Here is a 17,326-nt window from a genome sequence, read left to right on the forward strand (position 1 = left end):
TCCTGTCTTGTAATTCCTTCGACCTCATGTCTTAGTTTTTACTCTGACATGCACTGTCAACTGTGGTACCTTATATAGACAGGTGTGTGCCTTTCAAAATCACGTCCAATCAATTTAATTTAGCACAGGTGGACACCATTCAAGCTGTAGAAACATCTCAAAGATGATCAACGGAAACAGGATGCACCAGAGCTCAATTTTGAGTCTCATAGCAAAGGGTCTGAATACTTATGTAAATAATCTATTTTAGAATAAGGCTGTAATGTAACAAAATGTGGCAAAAGTCAAGGGGTCTGAACTTTCCCGAATGCACTGTATTTGGTGGTGAGTGGAAATGCCAAATCGACGCTTCAGATTTATACATTCGGTGAAACATCTGGCTCATTGTTCTATCTGTGACTGTGTTGTTGTTGTTGTTGTTGTTCTTGTTCTTGTTCTTGTTGTTCTTCTTCTTGTTCTTGTTCTTGTTCTTCTTCTGTGGATGTTATGTGACAGTGGGCAACCACCTTACCGCCACCAACCGGACTGGAGTGTGTACCAGAGACAGGAAAAATCTAAATCCTACCTGTTATTCTCATCTCGAAGAACTAGCATATGTTCCACTCTCTCCATCTCCTCCTGACAGTGATTACACCTCCCAGTGAGATGTTTTCCTACCAATTTCAATGAACTGCTGAGCCCTGTGTGTCCCAGTCTCAGCCTTGTGATTAAACTTTCTTCCTTTCTCTTGACCAGAGGACCTCCCTGCCCCCACCTCTTCCTGGATCTTATACAGGTGTCTTCCCTTTCCCTCCCTGTTCCACAACTCTTGCCATTTGTTTTTAACCACTGTTCTTACTAACCCCTAGTTTTATAAAACCATGGGTACAATAAATAACACGATCAGAGATGAGTGGGATTCTTTCAGTTAAATTAGCAAGGCCATTTAGGATGACTGACACCTGTGAAACTAACATAAAAATCAGAACATTCTGCTTCCCTCATGTAACTAACTGTCTTAGCCTCAATTTTCTGTCTTTCACATTCAGGTTGCTCAAATGTTCCCTTTTTCACTTGCAAAATGAAAGTAAATAATTTTAGTCACATACATAATTTCTTGATTTCAGAGATTCTGTTGGGGGAGAGGTTTGGCTAAGTTTGGAAAACTGTCATAATTGTGTCCTCAGCTGCCTCACATTGTAATACTGAGAATGAACAGGATAATCAGGCCTTCATCCACTATGGGTAGTATTGGAAACCCTTCTAGTCCCTCCTAACCAATCAGTAAATGTTGGGACAGTGTAATTCCTATCAAAGTATCTCCCGTGTACAGCCAGTCCTGGGGGTTTGTTCCCAACCCGAAACCACCTGTAAATTAAAAAATAAAATGGTACAGAAATATGTTTTAGAGAAATCATTTAATTAAAATTGGAATATATTAACATGACAATACATTCACATTTCTGGGCATACTTATTATTGTTGCATAGCGAACACACCTGGTTGACCACTCTTCTCCATCCTTAGAAGGTTATTTGCATGCAGCTCGCTGTTTTTCCTCTAGTCTGTCCTTTTCTACACTTGCTGCATCTGCAATATATAAAACCACCTTATAAAACAAACCCATGTGCTCCATTTTGTGTGTTTATCAATGAGTCTTGAATGTTGTTATGGAATCGTGTGTAAGTATCTGTGTTCCAATGTGAGTTAATACCCAGGTCTCCATTCTCCATGGCTCTGACGTCAGGTCTTAGATGACATTCTTACGCTGCCTATAGCCTCACCATGCCAGGCTCCAGTTCATTCAGAGTCATGGTGAAATGATACATCTATACCACAGAGAGCGTTAGCAAGGATCAGATATAAAGGATATAAATCATATCCCTAATGTGTGTGTGTGTATGTTTCCTCTTCTGAATGTGCAGGTCATGGAGTTATTCTCCATAGTTAGACACTTCCTGGTATCACAGAGACGGTCTCTCGAACCTCAGGCATATCCTCAGTCTCCTTTTCTCCAGCACTTGCTCCTACATACAATACTATACACATTAGCCTACTACAATCTACAGACAGTTGCATTCACACAAACTTTAAAGCAACATATATAACCATAATAACTAGGACTGCTGTAGCACACTAAGTCAACAGTACTTACAAATACAGTTATACCTTACCTTCCCCTAAAACCACTGCATGTTTATGTAAAGGGAAGAAACACTGTTTAAGAAAAATGTTTTGCCATTGTTTAAAAACAGTTGGACAAATCACAGGTCTGTGTGCTCGCTTGTTTATTTTTCTTAGTATCCCCCTTCTCTGACTTATTGTTGACTTCATACACTTTAGGCTCCACACTGTACATACACTCTGTCCACTTCCCATACAGCACACGGCGCCATACAGTTACCGATGTCTGATATTATAAAACCCCCAAAAACGTATTATTCAGTGAAATTATTCAGTTTACACTGTGCTGTGGTTTTTGGTTCGTTAACTTCACAATTTATTTTTCTAAGCTGCGCTCGCATTCTACACGTGGTGTATTTCTATATATTTTTTCCTATGGAGGGGGTAGGCATGCATCGACACGGCCTTCCAGGATACAATCAAAGGCACTAGACTAGATCTAAATAAGAGGACTCTTAGTCCTGACACAATAGAAGTCTCTGGGCAAAAACGGGCAAGGTTTTTGTCAATTATGTCCTCCATTTTTGTTACTATCACCCTCAGCAGATGAGATGGCTCCACCAGTCTCGTGTTCTCAGTGTGGCACTTCCTGTTGATAAAGGATGTTGCATCAGAAGATCCTTCAGCATAGTTATGCTCAGAACCCATGTGGACCAGCAGCCTCTCACATGCCTTGCAGTCATGGAGGATTTGCTCTTTCTGCACCTCATGTGCACGCCATCCGCTTATATAGCTCAGGATCTCATCCATCAAACAATCACCATCTGCATCCCCCTTGTGTTGATCTGTGTATTGTGGAAATCATATTTGTGAGTAATACAAACACCTATTTTTAATGTTGTTTGTGTTTTATTGTTTACCATTGTAATTGCTGTAAGGTCACTGAAGCAGTGGGAAGATTCTCTGAGTTGGCCTGCTTCGTCGGGACGAGAGCCGGAAGCACGTGGGGTAGGAAAAGTGGTGTCTTTGCCGTGGAGTAGTTTTTTATTTATTTAACCAAGCAAGTCAGTTAAGAACAAATTCTTATTTACAATGACGGCCTACACCTGCCAAACCTGGATGACGCTGGGCCAATTGCGAACCGCCCTATGGGACTCCCAATCACAGCCAGTTGTGATACTGCCTGGATACAAACCAGGGTATCTGTAGTGACACCTCTAGCACTGAGATGCAGTGTCTTAGACTGCTGCACCACTCGGGAGCCCAGTAGGTTGTCATCTGGATCTATCTGGCAGTTTGTGTTACTAGTACAGGCAGAGGGGTTGAACCTGTGCCCACCTTTCTCCATAATAACAGAACAGATTTTAGAAGAAAAAAAATACAACTGAAACATTAGGATAAATGTTTGAAATACCCTCTGATTTTTCATCTCCTTATTTCCTTTTATGTTGTCATCTGAAGGTGAATGCAGGAGATGAAGGCAGAAGAGGAAGGCCCAAGAAAACATGGCAGGGAACATTGGAGAATGAGCACCTACAACAACTAGCACAATGAGTGAGTGATTCAATGTAGAGGGCTGCGGGTCCTGACAGAAATCATTGCAGCGTGGTCAGCATCTTTCATGCTGCACGTGGGAGCGAGCGGTCAGACAGACTACCTTGGGTTTAAATTTTTTTTTATTGTCCCATAGATTATTTGGAAACAATCGTCTTTCTGCTTTGTATGCGTTAGCCTAGGTCTACATATATTGGACCGCGGCTGGGTTTGGGACCTCTAATTCAATGTAAGACTCATGATTACGCTACATAAACAGACATGATATTACATTGCAACTAACAATTTACCTCTAAGCTGTCCTGATTAAGTTTGTTATTTCATTATTTCATTATTTTTAGGACACTCCTCGCTAGCATGGTGGAGTAGTTCCTGACCTAAAAAGAAATTGGTGAATATTTTTTATGATCCTGTTTTGGATGTATTATACTTTGTCAAATACACAGGAGGTTGGCGGTACCTAAGTTGGGGAGGACAGACTCGTGATAATGGTTGGAGTGAAATAAGTGAAATGGTATCAGATACATTAAACACATGGTTTCTATGTGTTCAATGCCATTTGCACCGTTCCAGACGTTATGAGCCATCCTCCACCGATGAAATAGTGTGTCTAGTGGTCAGAATGGGAGTCCAAATAGTCCTGCATCACAGGAGTAATATATAATCTTGGTTTCTGCAAAGCATGACAGTGAGTGGGTCCTAGTCTAGTTTGAGTTGGAAGAAGTTTGGGCATATTTAATGTATTAGTTTTAAATCAACTTACGTAAATTGCTTCCGAAGGAAATCCAGCTTTAAGCTGTTCTCTTGTCTGAGAGCCCTCTTCCATGAATTTCTATCCCAGCAAGATCTAGAAGAAAAATGCTTGCGTTAGTTTGATAGTGATCTCTATGTGCAAGGTTTTGAACTGTGTAATACACCTTGTACGTATTTAACCTTTATTTAACTAGGCAAGTCAGTTAAGAACAGATTCTTATTTACAATGACGCCCAAACCCTAACAACACTGGGCCAATTGTGAGCCGCCCTATGGGACTCCCAATCACGGCCTGTTGTGATACAGCCTGGAATCGAACCAGTCTGTAGTGACACCTCCGATATGCAGTGCCTTAAACCGCTGTGCCACTCGGGAACCCTACTGATTGCATTTACATTTGATTGAACATACCTTGAGTTCAGAACATCAAACAACTTGTTCATTTTTTCCGGGAACAGGGCTGTGCATTCCACCTCCTTAGGCAGTTTCCTAGCTGCCACATCGTTTGCATTCCTCAAATAAGTGAAGCATTGCTTATTATTACTACATCATGTTTTATGATGTTCCAACTTTTCATGCCAACATGTATTAATATTGGTATAGTTATGTGGTAGTACAGTACTTTCAAGCAATAACAGGTTAGTGTAGAGTCTTGAATGTATAGTGTATGAATTTGTAAATTATTGTCGATATTTATGTTTGTGTGCTTCTTTACCTGCAGAGACAGTGTGGCTAAACACCTGTGTTGCCAGCTTCACTCGCATGTTTGTGTAGGGTGGCAGATTAATGTGTTTGTCCGTCAGTTTTTGTACCATCCTGATTGGGTGCCCTTCGTCCAGCTTGTAATAGCGTTGTCGCACAAAGGCCAGGTTCCAACGGGAGCACGGGTTGGGGACAAGTTTGGAGGAGTGGTAGCGGTTCTTCACCGTGATGTCGTTGAGACCACGGTAGTCGATGCACGTCCTGCCTCCCCCGCTGGCGCAGGGTTCTTCTTTGTGGACAAGGACAAAACCCTGCGCCGGCCGCGAGGGAGGCAGAAGGACAGATGAACCCTGCAGCTAGGGAGTCCTCAATGTAGGTCTCCATAGCCTTGGTCTCCAGGAGAAGGTCGATCCCGAATTCATAGGTTCGGTGCGGCGGAAGTTAAGTGGCCTGGGCTTTACTGAACACCTCCCGGAGGTCCTGGTACTCTGTGGGAATGGCGGAGAGGTCCGGGGAAACTTCCGAACCCCCAGGAACACGGCCCAGGGCAGGCTGCGCTGACGTCAGGCAATGAGTATGGCAGAATGTTCTCCAGCCCATGATGGCACCAGCAGACTAGTCAATAAGGGGGTTGTGTCGCTGGAGCCAAGAGAATCCAGATACCACGGGAACCTGAGGAGACTTAATAAGCAGGAATTGGATCATCTCGCTGTGGTTCCTTGACACAGGTAGGTTGATGGGGGTGGTATTGTGGGTGATTACGTACCAATAAAACTTTTTGACAAATTGAATATACTGTATATCTCGATATGTAATACAGCTGTTTGTTGGGGTTATGTACTCTTGTTTGTATATTTCTGTTTTGTATTTGTTTTATTCAGAATGTAAAAAATTATGGACTCCGTTGTCGCTCCGGGGACACAGCACTGATAAAGGCCAGGAAACGAGTTGTCACTAGTTACCACAGCCACAAAGTCAACATTGTCTATATCGTAAACTTTAATGAAATCAAAAAATGTGCTTTTTGGTTTTAATTTAAGGTTAGGGTTTGGAATAACGTTAGCAGTGTGGCTAAGGTTGGGTTTAAAATCAGATACATCACATCTGATAGTCTCAGTGGCAGCGTTGCAAGAGTTGTAATTTCTATTTTCTGGCCACTTGAGGGAGTCATTTATCAAAAAAGAACATGGGCGCACCGGACGCACTGGGGCCACCCGGAACCTCAGCCGCCCAGAACTGAATTGAGTACACCCATTGGATGGGCTGTTTCATTTTCCCATAAATTTGTCTAGAAAAAATAAGATGTTTGCATGACAAAATGTAGCCCATCACAGCAATAGAATAAATTAAAATTGGGATTTCAATATAACATTCCATTATATTCTATTTTGGAATGAAATTGAGGAATAACTGGAACCGCCTTTATAGCAATTCAACGTCTATTCCATGTTGGTTCAACATCAACATACGTTGATTCAACAAGTGTGTGTCCAGTGGGTAGCCTCATAATTAATTAGGCTATTACTCCATGACTTTCTTATCGTGATGTGTGTTTTGTCCTATATTTTAATTTATTTTGACCCCTGTCCCCGCAGGAGGCATTTTTTCCTTTTGGTAGGCCGTCATTGTAAATAAGAATTTGTTCTTAACTGACTTGCCTTGTTAAATAAAGGTTAAATAAAATAAACAGTATCAACCGGGGTTTCCTTTCACTGGGGGCGGGGGGACATGTCCCCTTCACATTCTGAAATGTACTTTTTATCCCCACAGTTTTATCATTGGAATGTGATACAGAACGAGGCAACGACTTGATACATAAAATAAAAAAATATGTCCCTCCACTTCTAAAACCAAAGTTGCGCCCATGGTATTAACGTATGACCAATAGACCGTAGCCTATGATGTTGTGTTATGCTCAGTGCAGAATGCATGATGTGCAAAGCTGGCAATTTCATTGGCGAACCCCATAATTTGCCACAGTGCGCGCGTAAAAGATGGGCGGGGTATGCTTACATTTCTGGTCACGTTTAAATCAAGCAATGTGACAGCACACACTTTTGACCGACTGGCCGAAGGATGAACTGAAGTGCGCTGGTCTCTCCTTCCTTCTGTCATTCGCTTCTACAGAAAATAGCCATGGAAATTCTGTTATAACTCATTCCGTTTATTTTGTTGGACTCAACAAAGAATAATAGACTGTATTAATTAATTAAGGGCAATTCTTCATTTTATGCACTAGGCTATATATTAAGAAAAACGGAAAAGAAATGAATAGCAGAGATGTTGACAGTCCGGTGCCAAGACAGGCGCACAGGGGAGAAAGACAGCCCAAGGCACAACAGGGTGTCAGCATGAAGAAAAAGAGAACCCCATCGAATGCACCGCCCAAACATGCCTCAGACTCATCCAGGTCAACAGGGACTGTCCGGAGCATCATGGGCAAAGGGAAAGAGATTAAACTGGAGAAAGGGAAGCGCACAGGAAGGGGCGCACCATCCGTTACGGAGTGCCAAAACAATCTAAGCACACCGAGAAAACGATATGAAGCTAGCAATGCTTCGGAGGATTTGAACAATGATTCAGGTTGTGTGTCGGGGAAGCTATCCTACTCGGACAGAAGTTCTGACATTTCTGACTGGACGGAGGGATTTCTGACTGCATCGGAGGGAAACCAACTTTCTGCGGACACTCCGTCTCCAAGTTGCGAGGCAGGACCAAGTGGCGGAGAAAGAGAGGCAAATAGAGACAGGTTGAGTGGGAATGCACAAATCAGTGTACGCGATATGAGCACTGGAGGCAGCGCATTCAAACGGCTAGGCCTATCACAGGAAAATTCTATTATGCATTCTGTCTGGGATGGAAACCATTATCCTGGATGCGGAGGGTCCGTTCTTGGTTTCCTTCCCTCGCTGAATGTCAGTGGAGCGTCCATGGTGAATTCAGAACCGACCCGGGAGCTCGTGGACGAGACGCACGAGGATCTTGTCAGAGAAAACGACGATTTGAGATCGGAAAATCAGTATTTGAAAGTAAGATAATTAATTAAATGTACATGTCATTACTCGTAAAATGTGTGTTTTTTTTTAAATTATTTCACACATTGCCTCTAGGGGCTTGGTCCCTCTTATCATAAAGAAAATATGTTGAATATCGACTGATTTGAATACAGATGAATACTGAAGGATTGAAACCAGAACGCAGGCACGCACATGACATCAGTTGTTGTCAAGGTTAGACAGACAGACATTCCTTAGCAGAGCATCTTAGATACTTTCTGTAATTGGCCATGTCAACCTTAATTACTAGCATTCGGACTGCAGGAGCCGCAGCACGCACAAGGACCATCAAAAGTCATCACTCACAGTGGGCAAAATTATAATTATCTGGCTAATTAATTGGGCCCTCAAAAAAAATGGGCCATGTGTTAGAAATGCCAGAGTCGATTTTTGGTCCCATTTCTCCCCTACATAGTACACACACACACACACACACACACAGTGATGCTGTTGATGATGATGATGATTGTTGGTTGTCCTGTCCAGGATGAGATGGAGGAGATGCGCTGTGAGATGCTGGAGATGCGGGATCTGTTCCTGGAGGATGAGGTGTGTCAGCTTCAGGAGCTGCGGCTGCAGCTGGAGCAGGCCAACAAGTTGTGTCGCATCCTGCAGTACCGCCTCCACAAGGCCGAGCGCCGTAGCCTCAGGGTGGCCCAGACTGGCCAGGTGGAAGGGGAACTGGTCCGCTCCCTGGAGCATGACGTCAAGGTGAGGGGTCTGCGTGTTTATGTGTGTGGAGTGCTCACTCAAAGCAACTTTTCATTTTCAGGCATCTTTGTCCTGTAGGGACTGTACTGTAATCCTTCCTTCTCTTGCTCTGTTGCATAGTGTTATCAACAGGGTCGAGTGATTCATTATGATTCCAGTCAATGTACCAAACCCTGAAAAAAATCCCTTTGAATGGCTGTACATTCCAATCTACTGTTTCATGAGTTCAGGGTATTTTACATAAACTACACTGCTCACATCATATGACTCAGTTTTTTAAGCGCACACTTAACTTTACAGTATTTAACAATGTTTTATGGCTCAGCTTACTGTTACATCCTGTCAGATGTGCTTCAAGAAATGTGAAGTATGTCTGTTTAATGTATCTGTGAGTGTGTGTGCTTTTGTTTGAGTTTTGTTGTGGTGAAGTGGCATTTTTGTGGTTGCCACTTGCCATGAACTGCCCAAATAAAGACTTTAAAGAGACATTATGACAAATACAATTACTCCGACCGACCAGCCTCAAGGGGTGAGTGGGTAGATCACTGTGGAAGGTTTACTGGCATGTTGGCTGATTCCTCTGTTAGAGGCTGCAATGCTCAGTTTCTTTGCTCAGCTGTGTGTGGTGATAGAATGCCCACCAGTAGCATGGCAGGGAATCTGGTACTTTTGGCTTCCCCCTCACCCCCTCTTCCCCTCTTCACATTCTAACACGGAGATCTGTCTTTTTTTATTACTGCCAAAATATGTAAAAATACTGATACAGTATAGTTTCTCTTGGAGAGTAAATAGCACAATATAATAATGTGCTGAACACCACCTTACAATCACATGCATCATCTGGACCTGCCTTAGGTTGCTCCTCAAGGGATGTTTCATTCATCTTATTACAATGCAGAAAACACAGGGTTGTTGTTTTGAAAGCTGATATCTGGAAAATTGTCTTGTAATTTCTATGACAAAGGCACAACATGATTGTTATCTAATGCACTATTACGTCAAAAACAACTTCTAATTCCCTCCAACAAAGACAGTTGTCTGTTAGTGTTTTATAGTATTTAAAGTTTGTTGTGGTTGACTTCTGTTCACAGGTAGCAAAGAGTGTATCCCTCCGCCTGCACAATGAGTTGGAGTCCGTGCAACAGAAGAACTCCCGGCTGGAGTGGGAGAACGATGCGCTTCGGGAGAGGCAACAGGAGCTGGAGGTGGCAAAGCAAGTTCAACAGGGCGAGATGGAGAAAGCCAGAGAAGTACTGCTTTTACACACCACCACCAACTGTATTAGTTTAATTAGCATATACCCTGCCCATTTCCCTCCCCAAAGACCAATTTGTGCCACCCATAATTGAGAAACTTACATGCCAAGTATAGACCATATATTGTGTTCCCTACAGATGATAGGAAAGAGCAGAAGCTCTGAACTATCCATTCAGACCCCAGTCCCACCTACAGGTTATTGAAAATGTGTCATTTTAGTATTACTCCAATGGGTTTCCTCAAGGAGAAAACCTGCACTCTATGTCAAAGATAATAAAACAAAAACTATAGTAAATACTACAGTCATTTCTGCAAAAACACTACAGTGTATACTACAGTTCATAACGACATGCATTAATTACTTTAGTATATCCTACAGTTTTCTTTTACTACAGTATTTATACTATAGTTACCTGTAAATGTTACAGTATAGTACAGTAAATACTACATTATTCACTACAGTGAATACTACAGTAAAGTCCACAAAAACATTAAAGTGAATACTATAATATCTATACTATAGCATACTACAGAATTCTTTCATGTATAAGAGTCCTATTCCTTCATGTAGTACTCTATACACTTCAGTTATCCCATATCAACCAGTTACTCCCCATGCATCCTACTGTCACTCTGAAGTGAGGTGACACATGACCCTGACTGGATCCTAGGACTTTGCTGGGCCTAAGGCTCAGGGCATGGCTAGTATCTGACTGCTGGGCGGTGGGCACTGAGTGAGGTAGAGTGGTACTGCATGTAAATCAAATAACATTTTATTTGTCACATGCGCTGAATACAACAGGTGTAGGTAGACCTTACATTGAAATGCTTACCTACAAGCCCTTAACCAATAACCCAGTTTAAAGAAGGAAAGAAAAGTACAAAATAAAGGTAAGAAATAATTAAAGAGCAGCAGTAAAATAACAATAGCGAGGCTATATACAGGGGGTACCGGTACAGAGTCAATGTGCGGGGGCACCGGTTAGTTGAGGTAATTGAGGTAATATGTACATGTAGGTAGAGTTATTAAAGTGACTATGCATAGATAATAACAGAGAGTAGAAGCAGCGTAAAATAAGGGGGGCAAAGCAAATAGTCTGGGTAGCCATTTGATTAGATGTAAAGGAGGCTGAACTTGGGGGACACAGTTGACATTTTTCTCACTAGGGACTACAGAGAGAGAGAGAAAGAGGGACCAAAATAGGTAAATAGTTATCTCTCTCTCTCCCCTCTGGTCCTATTAAGCATGGGTAAATCTGGGTCAGGAGGATGAATTACAGCATCAAAAAGGCTGTGGCTTAGGTACTGGCTTAGTGCCATACTATCACTGAACTCCATGTCATCAACTGGTAGCCATGGAGTCACCCATGCAGGTCTTTCTTACTGACAGTGCAGTGCAGTCCAGCTACCCGTGTTTAAATTTAATCCAGGATTCGGTGCTTTGTCCTCAGCTCAGCCTAGTCTGCTCATCTGAGACAGCTGCTACTCCTTTTGATCCTGACTAGGAAATCCACTTAGATGACCTAATCTGGGTAGACTATTACCAGGGAACCTAGTCAAGATCAGTGTAAAGGAAGATTAACATTTTAACGACCACCACTGTTACTGCAGTTTGCCTGTCTTGGTTGCTGCCTTGCTTTGAGACTGAGACCTTAAGGGTGGTGATAGTAATATCATATTGGTTGTCACAGTGCCGTTTATTGTTGTTCTTTTACACCAGACTCATCCACTGTTCACTGCCTCGGGGTCTATTTATTACCGACCTAGTTTTGATGGGGCTATTCCCACTGCAATACCTCAGTAAGATTATTATTTTGAGTACATTAACCCCAGTGATACCTGCTTGAGACATGAGAAAGACAGAGACTGACACGGTGACACCAACCTACATTCCTCTCATACTCTGCAGTGCAAACATTCACAACTCATACAGGATGTTAATGTTGGGACGTTATAAGACATAGACAAACAGTGTGTTTGTAATGGAACAAATTAATTTGTGTATACATGTGCTTTGACTCTCTTGGTTTGTTTCTCTTGGACATTAAATGCTGTGTGTAAACATTGATATCCTGTAAGAATCTCTAAGAATATTCTAAGATACAGACAGGAGTGACAGACAGGAAGGAGACAGGGGAGGAAAGCTGAAAGAAAGTTGGTTTATTAGGATGACATCTATATCCTCTCCTCCTCTGTTATGTTTTCATAGGGTGGTAACTATGCCGTTTATGATACTGTTGAATCATCAGAATTCTTTGACATTTGTTTTACTTTACTTCTCAGAGTTCTCTGAAGAGGAAAAATGTCAGATCACCAAACAGCAAGACTGAGAAGACGCTGTCTCCCCAGGTAAAGATCTAATATTATATTTTCATATGAGTGACTTCATTAGAGTACATTTATGTAATCTTTAATCACATTTGACTCCTCAGGATGACAGTGCTGATCTGAAGTGCCAGCTTCACTTTGCCAAGGAGGAATCAGCTCTCATGTGCAAGAAGCTGAGCAAGATGGTGTCGGAAAGTGAGTGCATGCGTGAGGTTCTGTCAAAGTACCGCTCGGCCTATGGAGACGTAGATGCTGCTGCCCACTCCTCTGAGGGTGGTACTGCCAAGTCCCCCCACACCAGGGAGGCAGAGGTCAAGGTTCACCTGCGGCTGGTGGAGGAGGAAGCGACGCTGCTGAGCCGCCGTATTGTAGAGCTGGAGGTGGAGAACCATGGCCTCCGGGCAGAGATGAGCGACATGAGGGAGAGCGTATTAGGAGGAGGAGGAGAAGAGGAAGAGGAGCAGCCACAGAAGGCAGCCAGGGACAATGGGGATCTACCACCGCTTTATGTGAGGGATGTAGAGGATTGTGAACAGAGCTTGAGGAGGGAGTGTATGCAGTTTGAGCAGGAGAAGAGGGAAGAGCAGAGAAGGAGTGTGATTGAGTGTTTTCAGGAGGAGGTGATGGAAATACAGCGTAGAGACCAACCTCAGACGGAGAGGTTGAGTCCCCTCAGTCAGATCCCTCGAAAGGGGTCTGTAGGTGGGGAATGGGAGCCCCTGGACAACCAGCAGAGTTATACACGCAGAGGCAGTGTTGCCCATACCTTGAATGTGAAAGACCATGAGGCCCTCCTTGTCTTGCGAGATCATGCCTGCCTTGTAACCTCAGCTATCCAGCTTTTTGTCTCACCGGCCAAGAATGGCCACAGCTCCCCTCCCTTATCTCCCCACATCTCTCGGGCAAAGTCTTACCCTCAGGGTAAAGCCCAGCCTCTGGCTCTGGACCCACTCATGCAAGGACACCTTCATGAGACTCTGGAGCTCCTGCAGGCAATGCTGTTAGCCTTAATGGGGAGGGTGGAGTTATTGGTGACACAAGGAGGAGAGTTGAGGGTTGAAGGAAATTGGGATCCCACCGCAATCCCATCCCTGGCTGATCAGGACACACAAAACAACACAGAGGTCTCAGCCAAGAAGGAAACAGGTGAAGGCCTGCACACAGTAGTGGTGAAGGAGAGCATAAGACGAGCAACACGGTCAGATCACCTCGACAGCTGCAGGGACCCCATGATGAAGCTCACTTTGAAGGTCCTCTGGGTCCTCCACCAGCGCGGTGTGGGGAAGAGATCTGGCCTGGAGGGCAAAGAGGTATGAGGGAAAGAGAATGTAGGGGAACATGAATTGCAACATACTGTAACTGAAATGTTCATAAATCACTTTATTTTAGTAAGTCAAAATGAAAGCCAAGATTTCAAGTATGTTAAACTTGTATCTTTTTTTTTACAGAGCAGAGATCTTACGACTATGTCTATACTACACGGGTTGCTGCAGTACTTGGGCACAGAGCTGCAGGACTCAGAGGACAGCATGGCAGGACAGGATGCGAAGGCCACATGGGCATCAGACTGGAAAGGCTTAGTCTCCAAGGTGAGCTAATGCCACTGTCCTGCTGTGGGCTCAGCCTATGAAGTCACTGTCCAATTACATAAGTTGATACTTAAGATCATTATCCCTTACAATGAGGGATACACCACTATTATGTTCTAAAGCAAGTGGATCAGACAGATATCCTGATCCTGAGAAATCATCACAGACTGTAATACCTCACTCTTTCTTTTAATAACTCAGATGGAGTGCAGCACTGGTAAGACTGAGGCACAGGAGTATCCAGACCAGCCAGGCCATCCTAGAGGAATACAGAGTGAGATAACTGAGGTAAGGAAGTATTTTATTTTCTGTTTCCTCCAGCCACCAGGCTCCCATGTTTATATGTCCTGTGTTGTGTTGTGTTTGGGAGCATGTGATTGGATGTGATTCAGCAGTAAGCCCAGCTGATGTCTTCTATCTGGCAGGGGTTCTCCCTGGCCTGCCTGCATACAGTACAGACATCATGAGATCAACAGTGCCACGGTATTTAGGCTATGCTCTTGTGGGGGCTACTGCTAAAAGCAGAACTAACATGTGCATCCACTGCATTACAACACCCAGACAGACCCAGAGAGGGATTATGTGAGAGGGGGAAAGTGAGCAATGAAGAGAAAAAGAGAAAAAGAAAGAGCCAGAGAGAGAGAAAGGGGAGAGAGAAAGGTATAGTGTGGGGGAGAGAAAGTTGGAATGAAGTCTGGGTATGTGTGGATAGAAAAGAAAGCACACTGAACTCATGACTCACTTTCTCGTGGTCGGTGTGTCATTGTCCATAAACAATGAGTAAAACATTCACTTTTTTATAGTCCATCTACGTCTCTTCATCACATCCCGTTGTTTCAAAACAGGGAAGTGGTTTTCCTCCACATGTTGAACAATAACTTAAAACAGGTTTGTGGTTACCATTATTACATTTTAATGTAAAGAAGATCATTTTTCTGGCAAACAGAATAGCAATTTAAATCAAAAAGATCAATTGCAAATATTTCAGCTGTTGATAGGAGAGAGACAGAAATACGAGACAACTAGCTAGCTACTAGCCCGTGGTGTTGCTAGGCCCAGTGAGCCTTTGAATTGGGAAGAGCAGATTTATTTCTTTACATGGCTGCTTACCCTAGGTTTCTGTGCTCTTTTCACCATAATATGAAGATACTTTTATTTCCCCACAGACAAGAAATAAGACCAAACCAGACCGCTCTATATTAGGTTCCAAGAAGAAGAACTGGTGTTACCTCAGCCAAGAGGCTGCCCAGCTAGACAGAGAAGACCCCTTTAAGACCTGGGACCACCCCATCATGCCCCCTAGCTTCCCTAATCTAAACTTGGACCAGTTGACCCTGGACAGTAGCTGCACTGCCCCAGAGAAGACTGTCCTCCGCATCTACTACAGTCCCCTGTCTGCACGGAGAGTCCATCTAGCTCATCTGAGGCACATTACCAACACTGATAGAAATTCTACTACCAGTGTAATCTCTGCCAGGCTTAGTACGTCCCAAAACTCTCTTACTCCCTTATGTCTGAGGGTCTCCGCTAACTTGAGCGACGACATGAAAGAGATGACAGCTAGCTTACAGGCAGTTCACTCCAGTTCGCCGGAGAGGAGGAAGGGGAGGGTGATTGTGAGTGGGGGATGGACAGTGGACGTGGCCACCACAGGGACTCAGACCCAGATGCACCCACAGATGGTGAGTGTGGGTCTACAGACGGATGGGCCCTACAGTGTAAGTGCAGTGAGAGGCAACCCTTTACGCCTCTCTACCCGCACTCAACAGATCTCGACTTCCCTTGAGAGGCTCCCAGGGAGGACCGAGAGGTCCAAGTCAGGCTCCACCTCCCCAAAAATGTACTGCAGATACTCTGCCTCTGCTTCATCTTCATCGTCCATCTCCCCTTCCTCCACAACTGGTTTCACCACCACCTCCATCTCCTCCACCTCCTCCTCTGCCACTCCTGGCAGAGAGAGTGTTTTGTGGAGCCTTTCCCATCGGGGTCCTGCTGGGCCAACCTGGGCCCGCCCCATCAATCCCAGAGCTGGTCCAAGGCTTATTCACCATAGCACAATAAACAGTGAATTGAGCAGTGGAGGGAACAACACTAAACCCACCAGAAAACCTGGTGGTGCCAACCGGTACGGCCTAGTCACAGAGTTCTTGCGCAAAATGAGTGGTCGAGCAGACAAGCCAGCACAAGCAACAGCACCGGACGGGGGGCAGAAGGGGAAATGCAGTCCAAATCATAAAACCCTGGAGGTTGTGCCCACTCGTCGCCCTGCTGCACCAGTACACAGGAACGGCAGTGTCTCCAGGATTGGGAACCAGAGGTTCATGAAGCAGAGAGAGGAAGCGTGCCGCAGCCAGAAGGAGGATAACTGCCCCAGTCAGGCCCACAGTCAGAACCAGGCTCTCAGAAGAGACCTGAACCTGGAGAGTAAATTGACACTGGAAGTGAGTACTGTAGGCCTACCCAACACAGGATCCACACACTGAACACATACTGTACCTCACATATATTCAACTTACTGGCTAGTGGCTCATGTCTGTCCACACATACTAGTTACCTTGCTTGGTTTTGAGAAGGATCCAAAAACTAAACAAATACTTTACTCACTGTACTGAGCCTCACTCTCATATTCAACTTACTGGCTAATGTATGTTATTCCTCTGTCTCTCCCTCCATCCATCTCTCTCTCAGGATGGGAACTATGACTGTAGCAGTTCCAAGTCCTTGTCCTTCTGCTTTGCCCGATCATCTCGCCTTGGCCCTGACCAAGCTACAGCATAATAGATATTCCTCCGCTGTAAACGGCTGTGGGTCAGGAGAGCCCAACTCCAACTGTGAGTAAGGGGGTGGAGCAGTATCACCTTGACACCACTGGACAGCTGATAAAGATTACAAGGGACATGGAGAATCCAAGGCCTGTGTTCTGGAATTCTGCTTTCAGTAATCAGGATGAATGGATAGAGGGAAGTACTTTAGAACCCATTATGATAGGGGGTATAGTTATTTGAGATACATACATGTCTATTATCTGCCTGTAGGAGTTATGTAAGAAATTCTGTGCTAGAAAAACTATTTTTTTCTTCTTTCAGTTCAGCCCATGGCACTTCACCTTTTTACAATATGCAACAACCTTTTTGGACACACCAAGGCATTTACAATTGTCAGTACTCATTGATTTTGTATTATCTTATAGAACTAAATAATATTTTCTACATCTGTAAGAATATTGTCGGAATGAATAAACTACTATACTATGCAATTCTGTACTGTAATTAA

The 17,326-nt window shown here is 43.9% G+C and overlaps 1 protein-coding gene and 1 long non-coding RNA gene across 4 annotated transcripts; one reads left to right on the plus strand and one right to left on the minus strand.

The window, feature by feature from the left end:
• Window positions 1-1,486: 1,486 nt before the first annotated feature.
• On the minus strand, window positions 1,487-5,256 carry LOC118360813 (uncharacterized). The gene is made up of 4 exons (XR_004820925.2): window positions 5,126-5,256; window positions 4,822-4,923; window positions 4,421-4,504; window positions 1,487-1,569 (listed from the first exon to the last, which is right to left on the minus strand). It is a non-coding gene; the product is annotated as an uncharacterized LOC118360813 (long non-coding RNA).
• LOC118360812 (protein SOGA1-like) lies at window positions 1,562-17,326 on the plus strand. Of its 3 annotated transcripts, XM_035740247.2 has the most exons (10): window positions 1,562-3,111; window positions 3,565-3,657; window positions 8,655-8,879; window positions 9,971-10,129; window positions 12,420-12,485; window positions 12,569-13,774; window positions 13,913-14,053; window positions 14,255-14,341; window positions 15,220-16,494; window positions 16,742-17,326. In XM_035740247.2, the coding sequence occupies exons 3-10, from the start codon at window positions 8,661-8,663 to the stop codon at window positions 16,829-16,831; spliced, it is 3,243 nt and encodes a 1,080-aa protein (XP_035596140.1). In that variant the 5' UTR covers window positions 1,562-3,111; window positions 3,565-3,657; window positions 8,655-8,660; the 3' UTR covers window positions 16,832-17,326. The 3 variants fall into 3 exon arrangements, with proteins under 3 accessions (XP_035596140.1, XP_035596141.1, XP_035596139.1); XM_035740248.2 differs by lacking the exons at window positions 1,562-3,111; window positions 3,565-3,657 and adding an exon at window positions 5,141-5,840; XM_035740246.2 differs by lacking the exons at window positions 1,562-3,111; window positions 3,565-3,657 and adding an exon at window positions 6,965-8,141.

Source organism: Oncorhynchus keta, chromosome 28 (genome assembly GCF_023373465.1).
Source record: "Oncorhynchus keta strain PuntledgeMale-10-30-2019 chromosome 28, Oket_V2, whole genome shotgun sequence".
Lineage (NCBI taxonomy): Eukaryota > Metazoa > Chordata > Actinopteri > Salmoniformes > Salmonidae > Oncorhynchus > Oncorhynchus keta.

Coding starts and splice junctions, on each gene's coding strand:
- LOC118360812 (XM_035740246.2), top strand. CDS start 7,380: ATGAATAGCAGAGATGTTGACAGTCCGGTGCCAAGACAGGCGCACAGG. Junction 12,486..12,568: donor AGAAGACGCTGTCTCCCCAG/GTAAAGATCTAA, acceptor TTGACTCCTCAG/GATGACAGTGCTGATCTGAA. Junction 14,342..15,219: donor TACAGAGTGAGATAACTGAG/GTAAGGAAGTAT, acceptor ATTTCCCCACAG/ACAAGAAATAAGACCAAACC.